At 35.4% G+C, this 24,713-nt stretch overlaps 1 protein-coding gene across 7 annotated transcripts in view; it reads left to right on the forward strand.

The window, feature by feature from the left end:
- Positions 1 to 24,713, forward strand: part of EXOC1 (exocyst complex component 1) — a 32,531-nt gene that overhangs the window by 5,251 nt on the left and 2,567 nt on the right. For 2 of the 7 annotated variants that reach the window (XM_074866241.1, XM_074866242.1), the window contains exons 3-19: positions 259 to 389; positions 2,457 to 2,616; positions 3,852 to 3,872; positions 4,637 to 4,824; positions 5,789 to 6,016; positions 6,261 to 6,393; positions 6,580 to 6,689; positions 7,203 to 7,256; positions 11,370 to 11,519; positions 12,894 to 12,999; positions 15,877 to 15,921; positions 17,086 to 17,249; positions 18,938 to 19,048; positions 19,523 to 19,599; positions 20,143 to 20,371; positions 21,491 to 21,674; positions 23,897 to 24,096. In XM_074866241.1, coding sequence (XP_074722342.1) covers positions 259 to 389; positions 2,457 to 2,616; positions 3,852 to 3,872; positions 4,637 to 4,824; positions 5,789 to 6,016; positions 6,261 to 6,393; positions 6,580 to 6,689; positions 7,203 to 7,256; positions 11,370 to 11,519; positions 12,894 to 12,999; positions 15,877 to 15,921; positions 17,086 to 17,249; positions 18,938 to 19,048; positions 19,523 to 19,599; positions 20,143 to 20,371; positions 21,491 to 21,674; positions 23,897 to 24,096 — 2,291 coding nt within the window. The remainder of the gene's footprint in view (positions 1 to 258; positions 390 to 2,456; positions 2,617 to 3,851; positions 3,873 to 4,636; positions 4,825 to 5,788; positions 6,017 to 6,260; positions 6,394 to 6,579; positions 6,690 to 7,202; positions 7,257 to 11,369; positions 11,520 to 12,893; positions 13,000 to 15,876; positions 15,922 to 17,085; positions 17,250 to 18,937; positions 19,049 to 19,522; positions 19,600 to 20,142; positions 20,372 to 21,490; positions 21,675 to 23,896; positions 24,097 to 24,713) is intronic. The other 5 variants (XM_074866244.1, XM_074866245.1, XM_074866243.1 and 2 more) reach the window with 5 other exon arrangements.

Here is a 24,713-nt window from a genome sequence, read left to right on the forward strand (position 1 = left end):
GTCTGAGGTCTGCTGTATCAAAGAGATATCTGTAAATTGGGTTCATTATTTCACAAGCTGTGTAGAGATGTGTATCTGGTTGAGACTTAAACTGAACTGTGGATATTGTGAATGAAAATGTTTCAAAGGGTCTCTTTTAATCAAGTAATTATCATTAAATCTTCCCCACAGATAGTTCCTTTCAGAAGTTGAAGTAATGCAGAAACAAATTAAAGCAATTTGTGCATTTTGAAATTACTCTTTTACTTCATTTAACAGTGACAACGGAACGACCAGTGCAAGTAAATGTGGTAAAAGTGAAAAAATCTGACAAGGGCGATTTCTACAAAAGGCAGACAGCATGGGCACTTCGAGATCTTGCTGTTGTTGATGCCAAAGATGCTGTTAAAGTATGTGTAACTTTTTTTGGTTTAGTGCTGTGCTCAGAACATCCTCTTGGTGCCAAGTTAGAGTAAACTTCCTTGATACTGACTGCTCTAAAGCTTAGACTGAAAACACATTAATTAGGAATTAGGATGATACATTCCTGTGCTGCTTATGCCTGCATTTTCTTCCAGCCTTTCCAAGAATATAACTCAGGAAAACTGAGTAAGAGTGGTCTAGATATGCTTGAATAGCAATATTCTGAATATCTGCCCTGTTTACTGTAGTGATCTCTCAGTGACTGTAGAGTGCTTGTGCTAAGGACCAGTACTTTTTTATTTGTTTCAAGTCTTAAGTAAATTTTCACTCCAAGCTTAGTTTCCCATTAAAAAAAAAAAGACCATCTTACTAATGACACTGAGCTACATGTAATGTTTTTTTCCAGGACACTTAAAACATTCTTAGTGAGCAGTATATAAGCTTGAAGGTGAGCTCTTACAACTTGTTCTCCAAATCATGACATTGGCCATTTGTTGGAAAGCATGCAGTCCTGAGGTGGTGTTCTTTTCCACAGAACAACAAGAGCAACTTATTTTTGACCATTTAAATTTATCTGTTGTCATAAACTAAGATGTACAAACAGACAGAGGTGAAGAATCTTCATCCCATGATGTCTGGTTTTATGTTCTGTTAACTGGTGATTTGGAAGAATAGTGCAGAAAACCATGAAGTTGAAAATTCTTTGCTTTCCCCCTCCCCAAGTGTAGGTTAAATATCTTTTGTTATTTCAGTTATCCATGTACTTGTTGGTTAGATTTAAGATTTTTCCTTGCTGTTCCTAAATACCATGTTAGAGAATTGCTTCTTTCAGATTAAGGCTCTGTTTACAAGTATACTGTTTTTCAGGGCTTTTTCTTGCAAAACAGAATTCGGTAACTTTTCAGAAATATGCTATAATGTATATACCACTCTGATGAGAGATTTTGAAATTTTCTTTCAAAAAACAAATGTTGCATGCCAAATTCTCTCATATTAAAAAACATCAGAATTAAAGTTGATAGGTGCATCATGCTTTGGTTTCCCAATGTGATCATATGCAATGCTTTTGACACAGGCCTTTCCTGCACTAGCTGTGTAACAGCTCAAATTGTATGTAATGATATTGTTTGTTTAGAAATGTATGGTAATTATCAATATGAGCTACAGAAAAAAGCAGAACTGCTTTTATTGTGCTGTACAGGAAATACCATTTCCTGCCACGTGTGGTTTCGTGTGCAGCCTGCTTCTACAGATAGTAGTGACTATATAAGTAATAAGTAGCAACAATAGTAGCTTTTACAAACTATATATAAGTAAGAATTTAACATGTATCAGAGGTAGTATTTTTCATCAGAAGGAGGCTGGACCTTGTAAAAGGCTTGTAATGTGATCTTTAAAACAGACTATTACCAGTTACAGTCCATACTGAGTTTGTAAGCGGCTGTAGAAAGGAAAGCACTTTATTCAGTTGTTATCAAAGTAATGTTCGCATCAGGAAATAAATCTAGTTGAAAATACTTCTCCAGTAATTTTTTACCATTAAAATGCCAAATGGTCTTTTCTATCCTGTTCAGTGCTATCAAATACCATCCTAGCTATAAAATATATAAAATGCTTATAAATTTTTTCCCTTGGCTGTTCCCCTAAGTCTCCTTCAATTGAGTTGTATATGTTGTCAGTAATTCCAGCTACCATTTTTAGTTTCAGAAGGCTAACACACGGCATCAGTCATTCTGAGGACAGTGCTTCAGGGCAGACCACACTGTCAAATGTTTGTTGAAACTGTTACAGATCTCTGTATTATGTGTTATTGTTGCCTTATCTGGCTTGGCAAAAGACTGTCTTCATAGTGTGGATTCTGGTTTTTCACTTTCAGTGTTTTAGCACCTTCATTAAGGTGCATCAGGGTGCCAGAGTTGATGTATCAGCTTAAGGTTGGCATCTGTGCAATTTCATTTTTATCCTGTCGTCTCAATAATTAAATGTGTAAACAGTCTTTGCTGCTCAGAGAATCAGTTGACTGTTGAGCCTGTAACATATCTCATCTTTTGCAGGAGAATCCTGAATTTGATTTGCATTTTGACAAAGTGTACAAATGGGTTGCAAGCAGCACAGCGGAAAAGAACACCTTCATTTCATGTATCTGGAAACTCAATCAGAGATATCTTAGAAAGAAAATTGACTTTATTAATGTTAGTTCACAGCTTTTGGAAGGTAAATTTCTACCACTGTATGTTAAGTATAAATAATAATTATTGATGTAAAACAGACTAAAACAAAATCCTAATCCTGATGGTTCTTCCTATTTAATTTTATTCTTTTATATTTTCTAAGTCTTCAGATAAGCAAGGTGACTAGATAACAGATTTTCTGTTAGAAAACTGAGAACTGGTACAAAATACTTTATTAATATTTAGAACTTCATTAACAAGTTGTGGTGGTTTAGCCCCTGCCGGGGTCTGAGACCACGCGGCCGCTGCCCCTCCCCCACAAAGGGAGTGAAATACAAAGCCCCAAAACTGAAATAAGGAAAGGTTTAATACAACAGTGCAATAGCAACACAACAAATAACAACAATAACAATAACAGTAATAGTGATAGCAATGAACAGAGCAAAATAGCTACCAAATACAGCAGTGAGAAGCACGATGTACAAGACCACGAGTGCACCGCGCTCCCGCGCCAGGAAAATGTGACCTGCCAGGATGTGACGTCAGCATGGTATCTGAATAACCCGGCTAGAGCTCCCCCCCACTGCTGGGGAAACTTAACCCTATCCTGGTTAAACCAGGACACAAGCTTATTGTATTTCTAAGACATTCTGTTTCTTGAAAAGAATAAAATCTACCAGCAAGATGTGGTAAGTCTAAATGTATCACGAATCTGCTTTTGTTCCCATTTTCATTTCCTCGAATTAGAAAAATGTTTTAAAAAGTGACACTTCAGTAGCATGTTAAAGGTTATATGAGGTTTTATATGATATTTCTATTTGATAAACTGTGAAACGTGTTATTCTGCTGGCCCTATTACAGTTTATGTGACTGGTTGCTAAGAAGGCTTTGTATCTTGTTTGCTCATGCTGTAGTGAATATTTTTACAGTCAAATTCTCTTTTAATAGTTAAAATTTTTTAGTAAAACATATCTCATGTTGAGTCTGAGTAAGCATATCTCATGTTGAGTCTGTCAGAAGTGGTTAAACTGTTATTAAGTACTAGACTGGCTTGTGCAGAAGAATTTGAATTAGAAATGTAAAACAGGGAGGATAGCATTTCTGTATTTTGGTGTTGACTGAAATTTGTTTTTAACCAACATCTAACTTTTCAAGTTTGTGCAGTATTAAAACATTCAAACTTACTGCCACTTAAAAATACACACACTGTTCATGCTTTGTCTAGCTAACATTCTCTGCTTCCTTTCCTCTGCTTTTCCATACCTTTTAATTCTTCAGAACTACCTAAAGTTGCAGAAGGTGCGTAACACCTTTTTCCTTTATTTTGCTTTGTAAGCAATTTTTCTTAAATAATATGCTTTTTTTTTTTAATAGTGATTTGGATAGCTTTTCAAGTTGCTAGACGTGAGAGATGTTTCAAATGTCCTTTATAAATGCTTTCTGGCTGGACTACATTAATGTTCTGTAAATAGTTTGTCAGTCTTTGAATGGCTTGTTGAATTAAGTAAGCACTGCTGTGAGAAATCATAGTTCACGAAAACATTGTTATATAACTTTCACTTACCTCAGTACTGATTCCCCTGCTGCAAAACTTATCTTGAGCATCAAGATAATTTTTATTTATTCAGTGATGTATTTCTTAATCAACTTCAGTATGTTATGCTCTGTCTACCAAAGGAGAGACTCAAACTTCTACTGATCTTCTGCTAACAAGTCTAGCATAATACTGTAAGATATTCTGATGGTGATTACCAGCATGAGAGGTGAATAAACCAAGATGGTATGTCCCTTTGTACGTGCAGTGAAGGAAGGTGGCTATTTGTATTTTGCTTATATTGCCTAATTTGGAAAACATCACTGTTGGGAACCAGTTCTGGAAATCTTAATGAAGCCCATGGAAGACTGAGACTTGGAAAAAAGTGTATGTAGGTAGTAGGTGCTTGTTATGCAAGTTGTATCATTGTTTCATTTACTTAAAGATAGTTGAACATACTTAAGTACTCTTAAAATGCTTGTGACTTTCTGCACTTGATAACATGTTTTCTTTCCCTTCTCTACATAAGAATCTGTTCCAAGTGGAGAGAATCAAAGTGTAGCAGGAGGTGATGAAGAAGCTGTGGATGAATACCAGGAGTTAAACGCAAGAGAGGAACAGGATATTGAAATAATGATGGAAGGGTGTGAATATGCTATTTCTAATGCTGAAGCCTTTGCAGAGAAGTTGTCGAGAGAGCTACAAGTGCTAGATGGGGTAAATATTTCTTCTAATGTACAGTGTGTTACCATGTGGAATTGTTTTCATTGATACTGACTAGGTAGTGTTCGTTAAGAAGATAACTAACATGTTCTGCCACAATTTAAATGTAAATGTGTATCTGCTCCTAAGCAGAGCTACATCCTGTCTATTACCAGATTTTAAAGGCTTCAGTTTTGCTCTTTACCTTTCAGACCTTCTGGGGTGAGTCTCAGGCTTTCAAAGAAGGAGTTGAGAAGGAAAAAGGGAGGCATTCTGCATATACCTTTCTTGAAGGCAAGGGTGCAGGGAGAGAGAGGATAGACATTCATGTTCATGTCCATGGATGTGAACTCTTATGCCTAAAATACTACTCTCGGTGTAATTAGGAAACTGGTTTAGTATGATATCATTGCAGTATTCAGCTGTCTGTAACAGTACCATATTGTTTGCCATTTTGCTTTTTTAAACCACACAACACTCTAGAGGTCACTTAGAAAACTTTAAGGAGATGCAGGGGATACAGTCTTGAGGGAACAGTCAACAACTTCCTCAAATTGTCGAGTTCTGTGTTTTTGTTAATTTTTGAAAATGGCTGTTATCATAGAGATAGCTGATCTTGCAACAGAAAATGTGACCTTATCACCTAAGTTGTTTTTCTGAAACCACAAACGTTTCAGTATAGTAGAGATTACTGTTTGGTTTTTATTTTTGTACAGATTGATAATGTAAGTTCTAAGAACTTGAGCAAGGTTTTGGTTTTCTATCTTTTCTTTATGGAATAAAGAAGTGTCCTAGACTGAGGAACTGCTGTGTTCACTAACACTTTAAATGAGAAGAACTACAAGCTTATATTATTTTGTTCCTTTCATCAGGAGTTTTGGAAAGTGTTTATTTGACAGTAATAGAGACAGAAGGAGATACCAGAATGCTTTTGAGATACAAAAACGTCTCTAAAATGTTTTGCCTTATTTTTGCGCAGGCAAATATCCAATCAATTATGGCCTCGGAGAAACAAGTGAATATCTTGATGAAGTTGCTGGATGAAGCTCTAAAGGAAGTTGACCAAATTGAGCTAAAGCTGAGCAGTTATGAAGAAATGCTTCAGAGTGTAAAAGAGCAAATGGACCAAATTTCAGAAAGCAACCACCTAATCCATCTCAGCAACACAAATAATGTGAAACTGCTGTCGGAGATAGAGTTCTTAGTGGTAAGCATTTTTATTGGTTACTGTGGTTGTTCACATCAGGTATAAAATTCTTTTAGGTTGCTACCCTTTTTAGCAACTATAGTTGAGGTTCATTTAAAATGATGAGTTTATTTTTCTGTTTTATTATTGCACTAACTTCAGTAAGTTTTTGTAATGATGGAATTGTATGTATTGTTCTTGGTTCGTCAGCATAACAAACTAACCTGCTTCTGGTTTATGTACAGTACTATCCATTCTTTTGTAGAATCACATGGATTTGGCTAAAGGTCATATAAAGGCCCTTCAGGAGGGAGATCTGACATCTTCTCGAGGCATTGAGGCCTGCACTAATGCAGCAGATGCCCTTCTGCAGTGTATGAATGTAGCTCTTCGTCCAGGTAATGGTTTTGTTAGACTACAGTCTAACATACCAAATTTATTATGATAGTGCCTTTATTGTATGTGCCTTTCCAATTAATCTCACATTTTGTTTCTGTAAATTGGGGGACTTCTGGTCTTCTTGGTTCCCTCATACAATATATTACTATATATTTTGTACTCTGTGAAGTTCTTTTTGTTTTTAGGACATGATATGCTTCATGCAGTGAAACAGCAACAGCAGCGGTTTAGTGACTTGCGTGAGCAATTTGCACGGAGACTCGCCAGTCATTTGAACAGTGTATTTGTTCAGCAGGTATTACTTCTTACTATTCTATATGAAATTTTCAGTCACAAACTTTTCCTGAGAAGAAAAACAATCCACCCAAAATTGGACATGTTCTATGATGTAATTAGTAAATGAATGGACTACTAGAGGAACTTCAGGCAGAGATATTACTAAGCATACCAAACTATAGTTGCCTGCAGAAGTATCTTGCATTTAAAAAAATACCTCTTTTTAGTGGGTTTGCTATCTGAATTAAACACATCATGTGATATATAAGGCTTTATTTTAATTGTAAAGCTTGATTAATTGAGGAGAAAAAGCACTGACTTTTTTTTAAGGGTGTCAGAGGCTGAGAACACTGAATTCTGAACTTCCAGGGCCACAAAAAAAACAAACCCTAAAGTAAAATGTCTAAACCTTTATTTTTGAGCCTTAACTTGAAATACTCAGAAATCACTGTCCTGATACTTGTTTCCTAAAGGCTGAATGTCTTTTTCAGCATCAGTTTTTTAATTTCTGTATTTTTTTATCTCCAATTAGTTTACTCAGACCCTCCTTCAACTCTATAACAGGTCCTACTATCTTTCAGTTCCAGTGAGTACATCAGGTTTGATACAAGCTTTTCTAACTATTTTTTTTGAGCTTGACTTACCTAACTAGCAGCTGCATCTTCAGCTTTACAAAAATAAATTTGTCTTTACCAATTGCAGAGCATCAGACTTATGCCCCTTCTCGCTTCCATTATTTTTATCAGCCCTCAGGCTTTGTTTATCTGTTTGTGAGCTAACATTCATCTGATCTGTTCTCCAGAAATTGCTAAGAGACAGATTGAGGTGTATGGAGGTAGAATATTTTCAGGAAACTGTATATGTGTACAACTGTACAGATAGTGCAGTTGTGTGAAATTGTAGTTTTATAAATAAAAAATTATGTATTTATACATATTAATGCAGTCAAAGTTTTAGTTTTTATGTATTAGACTGCATGCAGAAAATGCAATAGAGTTATGCTGGACAATTGTATAGAAACTTGCATTTGGGAGCACCTGCCTGGCTTTTTATGACACACTTTGCAGAAAAATTCCAGTTCTACAACATGTTATTTTTTTGTCTTCAGGACAAAGTTCTTAAGAAGGTATGTTTCTCCTGTTACTTTTCATATTTTGAAAAACTGTGCACAGACTCTGTGTCCTGGCCTCTAAATGAGCAGGTAGAAGCTATGTTGTATAAGTCCTGTGTAAATGCATTCACAAAGTTTGAATGTTGGACTTTTTTGTCTGAAAAAACAGCCACTTTCAGAATGCCTTTTCTGTTGTTCAGTTCTGAAGATTTTAATTTAAAAAATGGTAAGAGATTAGTATTACTATATAATACTATGTATATTAATTAGATGAGACTTTTCAGTGCTATTGAGAATGCTATTATCAATTTGCAATTTTAATTTTTTTTTTAAATTCTAGTACTAATAGTGGCTTCACATTGTTTTTCATATAAATCTGCCCTCTGAAAAGTTTTAGCCTGCTGTTAGCTGTGAGGTATTAATCAGCAGATAAAAAATATGACCTCGCTGTAAGGTTAAGCAGGAGTACTTCATTAACTGCAAGAGACGAGCCTCTGCAAAGCCTTTTGCCTTGTTGTAAAAGAAAAAAAGAAAGGTTCTGTACTTTGTTTTGAGGTACGGATTCAAGTGTTGGAGGTATAACAGATTTTTTTTGTGTTCTCTTACTAAAATGACCCTGTTTTGTTAGTCTGATGAATAGAGATACAGCAATTTCTCAGTTACATGTTTTTGAAAAGTCTAACTGGAATACTTTGTTACCTTTAACATCCAAAGAGTTGCATTATTTGTTTAGAGTGCTTCCTTAAAAAATAAATTGAAGCACTTAAAAAAAACCAACTAAGGCAGATAAAGAGTTCTAAATTAAAATTGCAAATGAAAACATGATAACTAGGCAGCTGCTAATACAAGCAAGACATATTCTGATTCAGAGCTCATTAGATATCAGTGCAGCTTTGGTTTTCCATTTTGGCCTAAATATATTATCCTGGAAGTATGAAATTGTTCTTTATCTTTAAAAGCAAACAAACTCAATGCTGTGATTCAGACTACTGTTGTAAGATATTAAGATGCTTCATCTCATTTACATAATGAGAATAAATCTTTAAAGTTTTAAACAGAAATGCAACTTTGGATTGCCATTCACTGCAGTGTTAAAAACTGTTTGCAGTAACGTTACTAACAGTTAATGTAGTTGTCTTTATTGTGTCCTAATAATATTTGATTAACCTTATTCTGTGTCTATAAAGACTTATTTTTTTTAACAACTGTGTCAGCATTCAATTAAAAGGCAACTCTGGGCGTTCTGCCTTTGAAATACGAAATAATTTGAAGCTTTGAAACTATGAAGTAGTTGAATAACAAACTTGCAGTATCATTTGATAACAGTTGGTATGAATGTATGTGTAGTGAGAGGGAGGAGGGAGCCTGTTAATTAGATGGAGGAGGTACGCCTAGAAGCTCCATAATGTTTTGGGGCAGACTTGAACAGGACATGATTTAGGATAACCAGAATGATTAGTCCCGTGGAAAAGTTGCCTTGGAGAGAGAAATTTATCTCGGGAGGGGATTTGTCATCTAGCTTTATGAAGAATGCAACTACTAAGCAAAAATAAAAAGTTCAATGTAGCAAAGGGACAAGAATAAAACTGGTATATGAAAGAAGCAATAAATATTTGGATAGCTGAGTGTTTCCTAGCAGTAATATGAACTAGCCTTTGGACTGACTTAGTTGAAGAAAGCTGTGAAAGCCACCAGGTAAATTATCTTAAAACTATAATGAACTTGAACATGACGATGCATACTGTGGAAATGTTGCACACCAGGGAGTAGGAGAGAGAACCATAAATGGTTTTCTTGATCTAGTTTTTATAAAAGCATATCAAAGATCTGTTTGAAAGTATTTGCTATATGCATGCCCAGAAGTACACAAAGTATGAGCGTGACCTCAGTAATTGCATCAGCAGCTGTGTGGCTAATGCTGGCTGGATTCCAATTCCAAATTATATATTGCAATAATTACAAAGTTAGCTTTTTGTTGGAGTCAGAGTACAAGATTGTTTTTAGGAGTGAGATTTATAGTGTGACCCTTCCCCACTGTCTGTGAGAATAAATGAATGAAGTTGATTAGGACCTGATTCTTTGGGCCCATTTGTGTCTCAGTTTATGTAGTTAAGAGAACAAGACTCAAAGTAAATGCATGTTCATGCTGGATACAAAACAGGAGTTCAGCTTATTCAGAAGCTGGCGTGTTGGCACTGCATTACTTAGTAAAGGTTAGTCCCTTACAAATAATATCAAAACTCCTATCTTCATTTATTTAAAACAAAAATCTGTGAATATTCTGTGGAAGGTTTTTGGGCTTTTTTAACCGAAGACTTGAACTGATTAGTACCCAGTATAATAGAGAAGGGTGAGCCAGCTTTAGTTGTGACTCTGTGGTCCAGACTGGCTTCTGTTCCAACTTAAAGACATGCAAAGGTGGTTTTTAAACTGTATAGCTTATATTCTGCCAGCTTGTCATATCCAAGACAGAGCTGTCCAGGAATGCTTCCCCTGTCAGGGACTGACATTGACTGACCTGCATCAACCACCCGCATGTTATGCTACAGGAACTGGAGACCAATTAGGACAATCCTTCTGTGTTGCCACGGCACAAGCTATACTTAAGATTAAATTCTGTTGCTGTATTTATTGCAAGCCTGGTAAAAAAGACTTTATAGAAAATAATTAAAGCTATTTTGAAATTAAGTGCTCTCCTCCCTTCTGTTACCCCAGGGCTAATGGTTGTGTGTTCTGCTACGTGGCTGAACTGTGGTGTTACCTTGCTTCCCAAGTTGCCCAGGAAGTTTATGAGTTCAAGCAAGTGAAAGCTTAAAAAAGCTAAATCATATCTTGTTCAAGCCATATGATGTGATCTTCGCTTAAAGAATAGTGTGTTTTTCAGGAGATAAGCCAGAGAAAAGTAGGAGTGTGAAATTAATAGCTTGCTGTTAAAATGGATTGGTTTATGCTGCAAGTTGTAAACTGTTTAGTAAATGTTTACTGAAAGTGTGTGTCTACATTTGTGTGGAGGGAGAGAGAATGTGTGTGAACTGATGTTTTTAGGACTTGATCAAGGCTTGGCCAAAGCAGACTAAAGTAGCTTGAATTGGAGCAGGCTTTCAGAGGTGTAGCATAAAGCTTATTAACACCTAGGCCACCCATTGACCAGGGACTTGAAATGTCTTGCAGTATATGGGAAGAACATCTTTAAAAAGAAGCAGCTAAGGATTTTTTTTTTTTTAGAGAAATAATGTAATAGTATCTTAGAATTTTTCAGAAACAAATGAACACTTGGCATTAAATCTTCACTCAGGTGTACTTCACATTCTGGTGCAAAAAAATGCTGTATTGACTCACCCTGGAGGCAAAGTGGTAACCAAGAACCTTACAATGAGCAAGCTTACTAAGATGCCACAATAGAATATCTCAGTGTCTGTATTGTTAGGTGTCTTTTCAATCTCTATCTAGACTTTGTTTCTATGCAATGTATTTTGATGCTTTTCTGTGTGTCTGAATGGGATGCTGTCTTCATGTTAAGTTTTTCGGCAACTTCTGGTACATCTGTATAGTGCTTCCAGATTTACTTTAATATTTTGTTTTATCAAGGGTCATGATCAGAGTTCTACTCTTGCCCAGCACTCTGTTGAATTGACATTACCCAATCACCATCCATTTCACAGAGATTTACTTCGATATGCTAAACTCATGGAGTGGCTCAAGAACACAGATTATGGAAAATACGAAGGGCTAACAAAGGTATGTGAAGTGCTGAAATGATGCTAGAGAATGTACATGATATATTATTTTTGAGAGTCAAAAGAATTGCCTGTGTGTATATGCATGTTCTTTTAATATCCCTTTATATTAAATTTAATTCACTGCTCCTCTTTTCTTGTTCCTTTTTGGAATAGGAAACTTCATTTTTTGGTATTTGTGACACCCTGTTTTGTTTTTTTTTCTCCAACATTCTATGTGTCTCTTCTGAAGTATCATAAGATACTAATATTTATGTAAAACAAGTTTGCCATTTTACAGTCTAGTAAGCTATTTTCATGTTGATGTGCTTATTGCTTGTGTGCATCTTTATTTCAGCAGATCTTCAATCCACTTGAGAATCTCAAATTTCAGAGGTCTCCTGTAAAGTAGATTAAATAGAAACCATTTGGCTTTGTATATATGTAACTTTTAACTCCCTTGTTTAAAACTGACATGGAGTGAAAAAATTACTGCAGAAGTATAGAAAACATTTAGATAGAAGTCAAGGGAAAGTTAGTCCTTACAGAACAAGTCTTCTTTTATTGAAGTTCTGTCATTTGTAAAAACTCAAACATGGAAGATTTAAATTAGACTCTTAAAATGGCTTTTAAATAGTTGTTCTTTTGCCTTCAGTGTAGACATATTTATGTATTGTGTGCTAAGTAACAAAATTTTGAAGAACATAGAAAAAAAATCTTGGGTGATCTTTGTCAATAAATAAAATATTATTACAACCTTTGTACTAAAAATCTAAACAAACCAGATAATCTTCAAACTTATTTCAGTTGTGCCTCTTGTCTTTTTAAAATTTGAGCTTAGTTTTGGCAGTGTTGCAAATTAATTATTTTGGGACTGATTGAATCTTACAGTAAGTAGGCACGCAGAGTTTGTGCCTCCCAGAATTTTCTGGTCTTTTGTTTTCCTTCTGAGAATAGTAATAAAGGAGGTCACATAGTCAGGAAGATGTGTAGGAATGGCATCCCGTTTGCTTTGTTTTGGCCATAGTAAGAGTCTAGAGAAAGAGACTACAGAGAATGGTGCTGAATTCTCTCCATTCTACCCTTAAATTGAATGACATAATGCTCTAGTACTATTTGTATGCACCACATGGCGTATCTTCCCTTATGGAGGAGAAGTAGCAGTTTATGATTGATGCTCAATGAATTTGCTAGGAAAATGAATTTAACCTGCTTAAATATCATGACTATATTTTTGTGCATGCTACATAAATATATATATATATCTATATATAGTCCAAAGCAGTTTGTTATTTAGTAGAACTTGCATACTTGCCGGGTTTTAAGAACTATTTAACTGTAATAGAACAAAGTCAGTATGTATACCTGTTAACTAACTTTACATTTCTCTTTAAAGAATTACATGGATTATTTATCACGACTATATGAAAGGGAAATAAAAGATTTCTTTGAAGTTGCCAAGATCAAGATGACGGGCACAACCAGAGAAGGAAAAAAGTTTGGTAAGCTTCCAGGAGGCACATATCTTGCTTTGAATCTTATTATTTCCTTATAAAATCCTCGTTACCACACCTATGACCAACTTTATAATGGTGTGAATTGTTTACTTTTGGCGTGGTAGAAGAAGTTGGATGAAAAATATGATTGGTAAAACCTCTGACTTCCATAAGACCAAAGTAGCACAAGTGAAATCTTGTGAAATTGGTCAAGATAGAAAGATAAAATGTTTATATTTCTTAGATTTTCACATCTGCATTCACTTTTTAACAAACTACCAACCGTATTTTTATTACTTGAACTATCTCACTTTTACTGAAACATATTTGAAAAATCAACGCTTGTAATTAAAGAAAGCTTGGGCAGCATGTGTGTGTGTTCCTTCTGCTACTATTTCTGCTTTTTGGGTAGATTTTGAAGAAGCTAGTTTTAATGCTAATTCTGCATAAGGAAACTTATGTATTTCATTGTGCTTTCAGTGGGATTTACCTATGTAGTCTGAGACTAGAAATCATACTTTATTATAGGCCTTTCTGTTTAAGGGAATATGTATTCCTACTAGGATTAAATAGTCTAGTGTGAGTATGGAAGTGAAGCTTTTAAAAAAATAACCTGAATACTTAGAAAGCAATAGTGACATAGGTGTATTTATAGATAAGCTATTCTACATTTTAAAGTGCCCTGTTTCAAAACTTAAGACATTTATATTTGCCACAGTTCACCAGTTTCCAAATTCTGTATTCAGAAATTATGTGCAGCTTTAGCAAATAAGTTCTGTCAAGCCTATTTTGGGTCCTGAACTTCTGCTTTGAAGTTTGATGGTAGAGAATAGAAAAAAGTAATGAAAGGAAAAAAGCAGAAGAATGGTGAGGCTTGATTGAGGGAGGGGGAAGCTGGAAAGATAAGTCTGGGCAAGCTGTTGGACACGGAGAGCAAGTGGTGCCATAATGTGTCATTGTCAGAACAGTTAAATTCATAAATCTTGAAAAGCTATCTTACTGCAAGAAAAAAACTTTATCCTAATATACATTGATTTCTAAAACATTCTAAGCACTTTTATCTTGGCACTTCTGTGATCTCCGTTTGTGAGGAGACAGTTTTTGTAGCAATTTCCTAACTTCTATAAATGTTATGTAGTGATCAGGCATTTTGGAGAAAGAGGTCCTTCAGTTCATCTGCATAAGAGCTGCACCTTGAGAAGGCTTCTGTCGTGTATTTGTGCACATGTATTTATTTTGTAACAGCTTATAATGGTGTGTAATTTCAAAGGCTTCTATGTTGAAGGTAGTAGTTGTACTATTACTAGTTGCACATTAATTCAAAAATACATCACTTCTTAATAGTAAACTTATTTAAGGAATAGTGTAGTTGCATAATGCTCCCATTGTACTCGGACACTAAAGATGACCTGTTTCCAAGCTGTCTTGGTGTGTGTTCTTGCCTTTTTTTGTGCTTTGGGAATAGCACTGCTATTTGAATGCCTCAAACGCAGAGGGGATGCTGGGAGAATTCTGGCATTCTGTGCTAGTGCAAGGTTCTTTGTCTGCATTTTTATGGCAAAAAAAAAATCTGGGTCGTGAGCATTCACACTTGTCTTAAGTAGTCTTTTTTTTTTTCCTTCTTTTCTGATGAAGCCAAGACTTTGATACTTAAATACCATAAAATCAATGTGGGAAAGAGTGCTACTACTGTCATGTTTATATGCGGCTTCTCAAAAGCCACTGTGGCTCCCCTGATTGTCCAGGGCCTGATCTTTGCCTGTAGTTCTTTACATTCTGTAATTCAGTCCCATGCACTTGGAAATTGAGGATGATGAAGTGGTGGGACCAATGTATGACAGATGCATATGCCAAATGTATCAGGCCTAAACCTTGTTACTCAAAAATTGCCAAAACCCTCAAGATCTAAAAACTAGGCTGGAATTAAATTCAAGTTTGACATTATAATTGTCAGTAGTGTTGCCTACTTGAGAACATCTGGTATTTAAGACATGTTTGTGGCATTTAGAAGTATTTACTCATTCTATTACAGTAGGTTCTGCTTGCCTGCTCCATTTTGGGGGGCTTGTAGCATCCATCCTCATCAAGATCTTCTTAATACCACATACTGCTTTTAGTGTATGTATGCAAATGCCTTTTACTGGTTAGGGATTCTCTATGCAAATGCCCATTTACTCTAAATTTCATACTGAAGTCCACTTGAGGCAACTGTTTTATTCTGTAAAAAACCAGGAAAAAATAAAAAAAAAATTGTAAATTTTTTTACTGTATACTTATTGTTTTCATCCTCTCCAAATTTGCAGTCATCAGTTTTTGGTGCAGCATGAATACAAAAGATGTATTCTCTATGTAAACATCCTGATTTGCAAACAACAGAAAAGGATAGCCAGTCTTACTGTTGATATGAATGATTTTGCAGTATTGGTGTGTTTTTTAAACTGAAGACATGGACAATATCTCTGACTCAGTACTAAATTACATAAGTACATTTTAATTTCTTTTTGTCTATTATCGATATGATGATTGAGCTTGAAAACTGAGTCTTTTGCAGTATTAACTCTGACAAATAAAACCTTAATTTAATGGACTTCTCAATTTTGGAGAACCTAAATACATGTTACAAAAATTGTTCTTTGAACACACTATGTAAGAAAAAGCAAAGTTTAATACCTAGAAACTTAACTCTGTTTTCTATGTAGCTTAGATATTGAATTTCTAGAATAGTACCTCTCCAACTAAATGTGTTTGCAATGTAGTTACTTGCTGCTTATAGTTCTCCGCATGTTTCTTTCCAGTTAGAGCTTAACTTGCATCTTGTGCATGGTTTGTGCAAACTGCATTTTAACTTGTCTTTGTCTTTGCTTGCAACCTAATCCATCCCAGCTACACTGCCTCGAAAAGAAAGTGCTGTCAAACAGGAAACTGAGAGTGAGTATAACTAGTTGCATTAGTTGGTATTGTCAATGCATGTGTGTCAATGTAAAGATGTAGTGCTTCATCATGGAAAATCTATCTAACACTGAAGGACTCCGTTCAGAATGAAATAAGCATTAGCAGAATCACTGTTTTTGCAAGGCAAAAATGAAGCACGGCTAAAATGGCCCAGCATAGAAGTTGAGAAGGTTTACAGGTAAAGGCAACATCTTTTGGTTTTCCTATGCTACTGGTTGATCCAGAAAAAATATATTTGTACCACCTTAGAGCTTGTCATAGTTTTCTAACTATTCCAGTAGGTTGAGATAACAACTCTTGTTAGATCTATAGACTTTGTCTTGTGTCCCTAGACTAGAGGCCAACATAGCAGTTAAATGAAACTTGCAGGATTGCTTTTAAGTTTCCTTGTGGTTGAGATGTGAGAAGTTTATATGGACGTCAAATACTGACGATTTCTTGGTCTTTTTTGTTACTGGCTTTCTCCATCCTGTTCCAACATTTCTGAAAATTTAGGGGAAAAAAAAAAAAAAAGATATACTCCTCACCTAGGAGAAGGCCCCACAATATCAGCATGAAACACATCATGATCAAAAGGAGGGGGGAGCATTAGCAGTAGCGTTACTATGGGATTGCAGATCCATCAGAATAGCTGGAGCAAACTATGTAGACAAAAGGATGTAAACAGCAGAAACATCAAGTTCAAGATGAAAAAGTGCCTGTGTGTATGTATATCAAACTTTTTAATTTTTTTCCCTTCTTGTGGATTAATTCTTCTGATTTTGGCAGCCTTTGCCCAAAATACATTCACAAAGATCATAACTGATCTTTGCTTCCAAGGGGAATATCTACCCAGTGTTCCTGTATTTCACAGTTTTGGTCCTTTTATGCCTTTTTCCATACTTTACTGTTCTATACTATATTGGGCTTATATAGCTACATTGTACTTTGAAACTTGGTGAAGTATTTCAGGTACTTTGTAAGGAGAAAATAACGTGTTTGTAGCAAAAGCATTTGCAGCTTAGACAAAAATTAGTTGTGTGATTTTAATGTAGGACTACTAGCAACTCTTGATCTCATATGTTCTGTAATGAACCTGTTCATCTTGAGTATTTTATTCTGCCTTTTCTTCCCTCCTTCATAGTGTCTTTTATTTCACAGGTCTTCATGGAAGTTCTGGGAAGCTGACTGGATCTACTTCTAGCCTAAATAAACTCTCTGTTCAGAGTTCGGGAAACCGTAGGTCTCAGTCATCCTCACTGTTGGATATGGGAAACATGTCTGCTTCTGACCTTGATGTGGCTGATAGAACAAAATTTGATAAGGTAAAACAAAAATGTTGCATAGGATTCCTTCTTAGTTTTGTACTGGAAGTGTCTTACATATCCTTCTTGTATAGTTTAAAAATCTTTACTGTTTAAATCTTAAAACGTGCCAATTTCAAATTCTGTATGCACCACACATCTAATAAAGGCAGTTTTGAAGAAATATGTAGATCAGAGTATTATTCTCTGATTATAAGATTCCATTTAGTTCCTTTATATGCTGCCTGTGATCTTTAAAGAATATTGAGCATAAAAAAAGTCTAAGTTTAAGCCCTGTGGGTGTTTTTAAGCAAATAGGAATTGAACTGATGGATTCTTCAACTGATTGTATTTTTCTCAATACAAATATTCATGTGTTCTGTTGCATTTTGCCAGTATGTAAGCAAAAGTGAAAAATAAAGCATAAATCTTCTTTTAGCCAGGACTTGAGCATGGCCCTAAAATGTTATTTATACTGGCTTCACGTCAAAGTTATCATCAGTTTTCAGCTTTAGCCAGTGGCACTAAGTTGTTATAGGAGTGTCCTCAGCATCTGTGTGTTTTAAAGGTTCAGGAAAAAAAGGAAAAGTGACAGTATTCCTCACTTCTTGTGGAATTAACTCCTCAGTACTGTGGAGGGAAAATGAGCTGTTAATCAGAGTGGGAGATAAAAATAATTTTCTTGTTCTCTATTGAATTATTTGATGGAAATGAGTTGTTTTTCTTCTAACTTCCTGAAATCCTTGCTCAATCTTTTTCTGGGAAGAAATAGGTGTCTTAATATTAACTGTTAAGTTATTACACACCTGTAGCAGCAACTTGTCTAGAATTAAAATGCTAACTTTTTAAAACAATTTTATACAAGTACAAATATTGTGCTAATTTTTTCAACAACTTCTGACTTCTCTCTCACACCCATCAGGGACATGTGAGTGTGACTGATGTATACAGAGTTGTAAGCTATTGAGCTGACCTAGTAGGTTTTTTCAATTTTTGTTTTTCCAGGGGAATATTCAGGAGTGTGACTTTACTATGTGGCTAGATTGGTTTCATTCATGTAAATCATTGCATATCTTAATTCTTAAACCAGTCCAGAGAAAATTGTGTTGTGTAAAGGTGACAGAGAAGAATGTCTAACACCTGACTTACAATTTCAGTAGTTGGTATTAACAAAATTATTCTAATGAATTATTGCCGAAATAGTGTTTCTTTTTAGATTAAATCTAAAAATCGTGATAAATACTTCTATTTCAGTACAAAACCTGATGTTGGTTTCTGTAGCAGCTATGTAGAAACTTTTTCTGCAGAGCAGTTATCTTCTACATACCCAGTTTACCTGTTTTTCTTCCCTGAGGCTTTTAAGTCTGTCTTCTTACTCTCAGCAACCCAGGCAGAAAAGAGGGTGGCAGAACCCATGACTTGCTAGGCTGTGACTAGAAAGCTTGTAGATGTGGAAAAATACAGATTGTTCTTTTCTTCCCAGTGCCATATGGATGAGAAGGGACCATGTTAAAGATGCAGATATCACTTTTAAACATACGAGTACAAGCTGTTTCCATTTCTATTAAGTAGAAATAAGCCTTCTAAAGCTTACTGAAGATGAAGTGTACAATCCTATGCAACGAACATAGGATTACTAGTATTAGTAATTAGTATTACTAACTGTTCATAGTACTTGGTGTGTTGATAAAATATTTGACTTTCTTTAGATTTTTGAGCAAGTGTTAAGTGAACTAGAGCCTCTGTGTCTGGCAGAACAGGACTTCATTAGTAAGTTTTTCAAACTACAGCAACACCAGAGCATCTCGGGAACGACAACGGTATGACTCTTCATTCTGTCACTGAAGTAAAAAATACTGAACAGGCCTTATAAGGGACCTGTTTAAAAGATAACTTCTGATTTTATCTGGCAGTTATGTGATCCAGGTGATCAATGCTTTGTTTTTTCTCCATTAGCTGGCAGAATCTTTATTTTTGGCTGACCAATAATACAAAATCTATTAAAGGAGGACTGACATGTTTCTTGTGCCATGGCTTTGTTTTCTCATAAGATCACAGTAAACATGTCATCATGCTATGTAAGAAGGCAATAGGAAGTAATTGTGGATAGTATTGAATTTGGTGGAACATCACCAGAAAACTACCAGAACCTTGCAAGCCACTGTATTTGCTACTTTGGGGGGTGGGGGTGGAAGCTGGTAATTATGTTGGTTTTGTCAGATACACTTATCACTTAAATACAGAATCTGAGACAAGCTTTCAGCTTCCTTTATATACATTGCTTGTTCTCACAGAATGAAGCGGAGGAGATGGATGGAGGAACATTATCTCGTTCATACACTTCTGGTATTCCACAAACAATATCATCTGAGTATGTGCTGCTGGTGTTTATTATTGATTCTTAAACCTACATGTGAATTTATTTGGCATATAAAACTTTTTTCTATAATCAGAAATTGTTCCCATTTAGTGAAAGTGAATAGTGATCTCTTTGTACCTAGACACTGAATGTGTCAGTAAATACACAAATTTTTATATACAGGATGGATGTTTCTGTCTATAGTAGTGTAAAAAAGATGCTTAGTTCTCTAATAGTTTGCAAAGTGAAACTAGGCACTGTAATATGTAAAATATGCTTAGGCAAATATGCTTAGCAAAGTTCTGAATTTGAGTGTGTGGCAGCTTCCACACAAAAAATACTTCTTGGAATATTTTATACCTGTGATTATTGATTTTTTTACTGTGTGGCATTGGCATTTTTTCCCTTAGCAACATTCTGAAAATCATGAGATTTGTTGAATGCAAATGAGACTACTATATCCAATAAATTTGTCCTAAAAATGTTATCAAAGAACATGTAAAATAGCCTAGTAAACTGTCAGAGTAATATTTTTATCTTATGCATTTTTAATAGGAAGGACATGATCCGACAAATGATGACAAAAATATTTCGTTGTATTGAACCTGAGCTGAATAATCTTATAGCGCTGGGGGACAAGATCGATAGCTTTAATTCCCTTTATATGTTAGTTAAGATGAGTCATCATGTATGGACAGCACAAAATGTGGACCCAGCTTCCTTTCTCAGCACAACACTTGGAAACGTTTTGGTGACTGTCAAACGGAACTTTGATAAATGCATTGTAAGTTCTTTAGTTATTCCTCATTAAGCTAACTATAGTATAGGAAGCCCACTCCTACCCGGTTTGATTTTGCATTTCTTTATGGTTACATTTTTGCTTTTAATTTGAAGTGAAAATGAGTAACTTTATTGCTCTTCTACTGGCCACACCTTCAAAAAAGGTAAACTAATTGGTGGTTGTGTTTCTTTTTCCTCCCCGTTCGAGTTTTCTTCAATAATTAGCTATTTGTAACACACGTGACCACTCATTCACTGCTGTGAGCTAGCTGACATTTTTAGTTATTTAAACTTGTACTCTTACTGAGATTACTGAAGTCAGTGAAGTAAACTATAGCGCTCTGCCTTTTTTTACTTAGCAAAACAAAACCTCATGAATTTAGGAGGGTTTTGCTTTTCTCCTTTAAGTGTAATACGCCAAAGAGACATCTCTTCCATGTGTTCAGTTATTTCTATCTTATATCTAACAAAAACTTGGTTTAGATAAAATGGCAAATCTTTTGGCAGTAGTAGAGGCAGCTTCTACTGTCAAACTTCCTTTTGCCAATACAATATGACCATTATATGAAATATGGCAAGTTTAATGAAAACAGCTGCTGGTATAACTTTTTTGTATTGTCATAAATATAACTCGACTGTAGGCCAACATAATATCAGTTTAATACTTAAAATACTTTGAAGATGATTTTTTTGGATTATACTCAGAAATAAAATTTCAGTAGAAGATTAAAGACACTTCCTGTAGCAAAAGGAATTGTTAGCTTGGCTGAATCAGAAAAGTGAAGTTCCTTGTTAGATTGTAGAATAAAAATTGTTAATTGCTTCTGATGGATAAGTTTGGTGTGGATTTTTTTTTTCTTTTAGTACTAAGTAAACCAACAAAGAATAAAAGCTAAAGATTTTACTTGCCCATCTTCCTTTTTTCTTTTCAATTATTTTATTTCTTAACAAATTTTTGAGGGTAAAAAGGAAGACTAAGTAGATATACTAATTCAAAGATAAAATTATTTCCATGTTTGAATAAATGCCAGTTTCACAGTATACCTGCATTTTTCTTTTATTTTACTAGTTCTTACACTGTCTGGAGTCAGAGGCTAACATCTGTTCTTGTTTTGAATTTAAGAGTAATCAAATGAAGCAGATGGATGAAGTAAAAATCTCAAAGAAGAGTAAAGTTGGGATCCTTCCATTTGTTGCTGAATTTGAAGAGTTTGCAGCCCTTGCTGAATCCATTTTCAAAAATGCAGAACGACGAGGAGATCTAGATAAAGCCTACATAAAACTTATTAGAGCCGTTTTTGTCAGTGGTAAGTCTTCTGAGGTTGTCATAGTTACAATGATTGTTTCCTCCCATTTATAATTTTGCTCTAATTAACAGACGATTTTTTTTTTTTAAGACTGTCTATTGCAAGCCACGTGACCAATATTGTGCTGACATGTTGGTCGTCTCTGTTATCAGGAGGAGAGCAAGTGTAAACCTTTTGATTGTAATATACTTTTTAAGAGCAAACTGTAGATATTTCCCTTTGTACATACCTGTAAAGTAACTTTCAGTTATGACAGAGAAGTGGTTTAGACTCTGGAGGGAGAGAGGAGGTAGCAGCAACACAGCATGTTCAATCTGAAGTGGTTTCCTGTCTTTTCTCTCCCAGTTGAGGAGATGAATCTTGATGGAATCCCTGGCATTTAGCCCTAATGCTGTTCATCTTCACAGCCCTGTCTAAAACAAATCATTTGAATTCTAGCTATGAATTTGACCCTTTCTTGGCAGGTTAGGTCCTTTGTGTCCTAGCCTGACACAGCAGAATGTCTCTCCAGTCCTCCCTATTTTCCCAGCTATGGTCTGGAAAAACAGCAGCAACACCCTTGTTCTATGGGTTTTATTTAACATTAACAAAAAAAAAAAGGCCAGGGGGAGAGTGATACGCAAGCCAATGAACTCTGGGAAAAATGTCATTCCCTTTTAAAATGGAGGGAGGGGAACGGACGGACACAGATGGACTGGCCTCTCCATACTGATTCACCTGCAGATTTTCAAACTACTCCATGTATAGTAATTTCCAACCACTGAGACTTACCTCTTTTTTTAGGGGAAGATTGGGCAAGAGGAGACAGTAGAGGCAATAAAGCTAGTTTGAGGAAATGACAGCATAGCAGTTCTGAAAGGTTAGGAAATCAGCAAGAGACATTACTTCATAGTACAGTAGTCTAGAGTCCATATGTAGTCAGCAGGAGTATCCCAGCTGATAGGAAAGTCAATTTTGAAAACGTTTTCTAATTGATTGCACTCAACTTTTCTGTCCTTAAGAATTTACTGTTCAGGTGATAAAGCTAAGCAAACACCAATAGATAGGCAAAACTATACAATAATAAAATAACTAGTGTAGGAAGAATTTAGAAAAGTGTGTTTTAAAAGGGGTTCAGAATGATAGCAGACAAACACCGAAGAAGAAACAATCTGTTTCAGACAAGTACAAAGTGAACTTAAAGAACAAAGAATTATGATGGGGGAGGATAAGGGATAGAAGTAAGTAATGAAGATGAAATAAAGTTATGTACAACATCAGTGCAAGCGGTATGTTTAATGCAGTAGGATGTTTAATTTACAGGTAATATTTGAAATGGTTCAGAAAGATGTAGTACTTCAGGTGGAACTGGGGGTGTGGTATAGGGTAGAAAGTTATATGGGAAGAACAAAATTGGCAGTAGCAGACTTTTCTTAGTTGGCAATTCAGTGTTGTGACTGAAATGAATTTGTGATCTTTATTCATACTCTGGTGGCCAGGATCATTTTCATGGTGGGCATCCTGGTAGTATCAGGAAAATGATTAATGGATGAATGGGCATAGAGACTTAATTGCCCTCTTGGCTGCAGCCACCCTCTTTGAGCCTGCTTTTCGGTGCAATAAGGGAGTGATAGGTAGAATTTCTTTTGCCTGCCCTGGGTTTTGGGTGGGGGGAATGAAAGTAAGAGACCTATGTGCGGGATTATCCATTTTTATTATTAAATTTGGGGATTGACAGTAACTTTGACCATAAAAGTAATAAGCAAAAATTGAGAGACTGAGAAGTACACTTTAAAAAAACCCCACCACCTTATTGAAGATTTTGTTCTAGCAAAGAGGGAAATCAATTTTCTTTGATTTTTCTTAAACAGTTTAAGAAATAGACTTTTCTTAAATTGTTTATCATGTGAAATTCATTAGGGATAATGGAAGCCTCCTCAGAAGGTGGGTTCTCACTTCTGTAAATGAGATGATACATAGTCACTATTTTGTATCTTTCTAGAAGGGACTTTTTGGCATACAAATTTCATGGTCTTAGAGCCTGTATGTATTTGTTACTTCTTTTGAAGGCTCTCGGATATTGATGTATTTAGTGGTAATTACAACAATCACTCATACAAATGGTTATCACTGACATAAAATCCCAAGTTCCTTTTCTGACAACATTATGATTATTGGTTATGTTTTTCTGAATTTGGTTGTCCTTTTGGTATTTTAAGTGTTCTGCTTCCTTTTTCTTTCAGTTGAGAAAGTAGCTAATGAAAGCCAGAAAACACCCAGAGATGTGGTCATGATGGAGAACTTCCATCATATTTTTGCAACACTTTCTCGCTTAAAAATTTCTTGTCTTGAGGCTGAGAAGAAAGAAGCCAAACAGAAATACACTGATCATCTTCAGTCTTATGTAATCTACTCACTCGGACAGCCTCTTGAAAAATTAAATGTAAGTGTATAAACTTGAGTTTATATACATTTAAATGGTAGAGAGTAGTCTTTCTCAAGTTTTTAGTTTGCACTATCTGATCTCTTTATCACTGCATCCATCATAATCTCTATTTTATTATTTCAGTCTCAGGTATGCCTGGCAAGAGTACTCATGAGGGTAATAGTCTTGGATTAAAAAAACGCCAATTTTTCATGCCAATTAATAGTACTGACTAAACATTAGTTGTGTCTTAAGCAAATGGTTTTAAGGAAGGAAAAAGCAAAGGGAAAAGTAATCCGAAGCTTTGGGATAATTCTCCCCACCTCAACTGCAGAGAAAATTGCTGTAGTTTCTGAACTGTTCAACAATAAGAAAAGTTTTAGGAAAGTTCTGGATGTCTGAAGTTGAACTAAATGTTAAACTGAGTGCTGACTTAGGTTCAGACTCAGTTCTGCCCACTGAATGTTTCCCATTGTTCACTGCTTTTTCTATAAGCAGGATTTCAGCCATTCATCTTTCTGAAAAGTCTAAGTAAGATGTATTCTCTTTCTGAAAATTAAAGTGCTTTATTGCTGCTTTCCACTTGTTGTGGGTTGACTCTGGCCAGCACATAAGCTGCCATGAGTACTTGCTCA

The sequence above is a fragment of the Strix uralensis genome, chromosome 4 (genome assembly GCF_047716275.1).
Source record: "Strix uralensis isolate ZFMK-TIS-50842 chromosome 4, bStrUra1, whole genome shotgun sequence".
NCBI lineage: Eukaryota > Metazoa > Chordata > Aves > Strigiformes > Strigidae > Strix > Strix uralensis.